A 3,449-nucleotide genomic window follows, 5' to 3' on the forward strand; every position below is an offset into this window, starting at 1 on the left:
ACTTAGTTTGATTGGAGCTCTACCTACCTCAACCTCTCTTGGTTGCCTGGAGCACTGAGAATTCCTAAACTAATCCCATTTAGCTTTGCCTGGAGCTCTTTGGTTTTTCCTTCGCTTGGCTCTCTGGGCCTTGGGACACTTATTTCCCAAATTTCACAGAGAATTTTGTATTAGTCTTCGAACCACACTTATAATAACTTTGTGTGTTATATTACATAATTTATATGGTTTACCCAACATTGTTAGGGTCGTCAAGTCTAGGAGGCTTAGGTGGGCGGGTCATGTAGCTAGAATGGAAGAAAGTAGAAACGCTTTCAAAGTCTTGACAGGAAAACCAATCAGAAAACGACCATTAGGAAGACCTAGGCGCAGATGGGAGGACAATATTAAGATGGATCTCGCAGAGATTGGAATACAAAGTAAAAACTGGATGCAGTGAGCTAAGGATAGAAGTCAGTGGAGAGCTTTTCTGAACGCGGCATTGAACCTCCGGGTTCCATAGGCCATAGTGTTAGTTAGTTAGTTGTGTGTTATATTTGTATATAATAGGAATTTTATAATATAAATATTGTTGAGAAAAAACGTACCCTTGTGCTAAATTTTCCTATTTACTACCTTATGAAGGTAATTTTAGTGTACTCATTAAAAAATTAATTTTATTCATGAGATTTACTGCACTTACATAGCAATTTTTATAACAATATTAAACTTTTTACTAAAACATTTTTGTCGTTCAACGTTAATCTGAAAGTTCTCTATAAACAATTCGCTGCAACTAGAAATCCCATTAGATCATCCGAGTTGCTCCTTTTCTTTTCTATCGGATGTCAGATTTGGTTTAATTCTTGAGTTTATTCCAAGATTTTCTGTCTGGAATACAGTTAATTAAATACTTCCACGTGTCACAATGGTAGAAGAAAGGTGAACGTACCCTTATCTCTCCAATGAAACTGAAATATTTTTCTTTTAATAAAAGCCCAAATTTCTGGGCGAAAACTGCTTGTCTTTTTTTTTTAATATTTTTTCCGACCTCTTCTATCTCTAATGCTGTTGCACTGGAATTACAACAGAGGTACGAACTCTAGCTACAGGAGAGAGTTTCTTCGTGGCTAAGTGGTTGGCGTACGCGCCTTTGGTGTGGGAGACCCGGGTTCGATTCCCGGCGGAGCTGATGTGGTTCTGATTCCACGTTAATCAGTAGGTCCCGTCTTATATAACCTCGCTGCTGCAAGGGACGTTAAACTCAAAATCAACTCAAGTCTAGCTACAGGAGAGAGAGTTGTTTGTTAACGTCAAGTATCCCTAATATGTACAGAATCTCCAGAGTAAAGAGTATTTATTCATATTGTGCAAGATTAGTAAAAGCAATATTACATTGTAAACAGTAATGCAAATAAAACAACATTATACATATATATCAACAAATATTACATCGTTTTTAAAGATGCTTAAATTTAGCCAGAAAACATGTTGCAACCTTAATAAATTGTAATATTGTGAAACTATTTACAATAACTTATCATCAAACACAGAGCCCCGGTGGAACATACGTATAATAATGCGTCTGCCTACTTAAGGGATCATCCAGATTCGATCGACGGTGATTAAGTTTTCCATTTTATCCCCTTTCAAGTACGGTCCAGAGAGTCATCCATCTCTTCTGTGTACTGAAGTTCATAATCTTTTATTACCTCCACAAGATCAATTCAGTTCAATTAATAAAGTTTTTACAGTACTAACATTTTCACTGGAAAAATTATCGTATGGACTCAGAATGACTGACTGGGTTATCCGGGGGCTTCCTCTGGGTTCTCTATTCTCCTTCCACTTTACCCATAAAACCAGTTCTTTCATAATGATTCATTTCCTTTCTTCATTTGCCTCCTTTAGCCTAAAGCAGAGGTTCTTAACTTTGCACAGAGAGAAAAAAGCATAACAAACGTGTTGGGGAAAAAACATGTGGCGTACGTAAACATGTAAGTTGTAAATCCTTTGCTGTTTGGATTTAACGTACGACTATTTGTAACAACTTGTTGAAAACATATGTTTCATAATACTTTCTGTATAAATGTTTCGAATAAACGTACTGTCCGTACGAAAGAAAGAACTGTATATAGGTAGGCAGGGTCCCACATACAGATGGACATATATAGCATATAGCAGACGTATGTAACGTATGGAAGACTGTTAGATGTCAGACGTCCTGCAGAGGCATGATGTAACATCTAAGCCAGGAGACAGGGGAGTACATATGTAAGATATGGATAACGTATGCTCCGTACTGATTTCTGCACGGAGGAAAGTGTATTGAAGGAAATAAAGGAAAGAAAATACATAAATATGCAACAAGCAGACAAAGGTGGCGCCAACGTAGTAAAGGATAAACAATGGTACAGAGAAAAGTTGAATGATAGCTGTGATGATACTTACGAGGTGATAGGTGAAAGATCTATGTGTGAGGAAATTAAAAAAAAGTTTTGGTGTCAATAGCAAAAGGAGGTTTTGAAAGAGGTCTCAATAAAGAAGGTAGAATACCGATAATGAAAGGTTTTCCTAATATTCATAAGGAGGAGGTAAAACTGAGACCAGTATTAGATTGCAGAGGGAATATATTTGAACCTCTAGAGGAGGAGTTAAAGAAGATTATAGAAATGTTAAGGAAGCAACAAGACAGTAGCAGCGTGAAAAACTCGATGGAGTTAAAAAGAAAGATAGAGGAGGTATGGCACAGCAAAACTAAAACAATCATGTTCAGTGTTGAAGTGAAAGCTATGTTTCCAATCCTAAGAAGCAACAACCTTATTAAAGTCATTACAGAATTGATGAAGGATAGGAGGATCAATGGTTGGAGTGGAGAAGTACTGAAGGAGGCCCTGAAGACTATATGGAATAACAGTTATTGTGTTATAGGTGAAAAGTTAGTAAAAATCAAGGAGGGAATAAGCATAGGTTCCAGGTTGAGTCCGGTGCTGGCAGAAATTGTTATGAAGAAGGTAAAAATGAAAGGAAGTGACAAATTAGTGTTTTTTGGTAGATATGTTGATGATTGCATAGGGATTTGGAAAGGAACTGTATGTCAATTGGAAAAGTTTGTAAAAGAAATTGAGGATACAGAGAAAGGCATACAACTAGAGCTAGAAGTTGAAAAGGAAGAGGCTATAGTGTTCCTGGATATGAGAATAAGGAGGAAGCAAGGAGTGATATACACAGAATGATACCAAAAAAGTTGCTCGTCGGGATAACTTTCCTCAGCAAATAATTAGTGTGTATTTGATTTCTGCAGTAAATGTAAGGATACCTTATATTTGTACAGTATACCACTGTCCTGATAACTGATTTTTCTCAGCATCCATTTGTGTACCATAATAAATAATACAACCATAAACCCACCACTATCCCACAGCTGCTTAGATTCTATTAGTAGAAAGCGTAACACAGATTGAGAAACC

The 3,449-nt window shown here is 36.8% G+C and overlaps 1 protein-coding gene across 1 annotated transcript; it reads left to right on the top strand.

Moving 5' to 3' along the window:
- The first annotated feature begins 2,540 nt into the window (after positions 1-2,540).
- LOC145661214 (uncharacterized) lies at positions 2,541-3,215 on the top strand. Its single transcript, XM_081726670.1, has one exon. It carries the CDS (start codon positions 2,541-2,543, stop codon positions 3,213-3,215), a length of 675 nt encoding a protein of 224 aa, XP_081582796.1.
- Positions 3,216-3,449: the final 234 nt, after the last annotated feature.

The sequence above is a fragment of the Thermobia domestica genome, chromosome 9 (assembly GCF_964235325.1).
Source record: "Thermobia domestica chromosome 9, izTheDome1.hap1.1, whole genome shotgun sequence".
Classification (NCBI taxonomy): Eukaryota; Metazoa; Arthropoda; class Insecta; order Zygentoma; family Lepismatidae; genus Thermobia; species Thermobia domestica.

Bases quoted from the DNA above. Each gene is read 5' to 3' on its own strand.
- LOC145661214 (XM_081726670.1), top strand. From the start codon at position 2,541: ATGAAAGGTTTTCCTAATATTCATAAGGAGGAGGTAAAACTGAGACCA.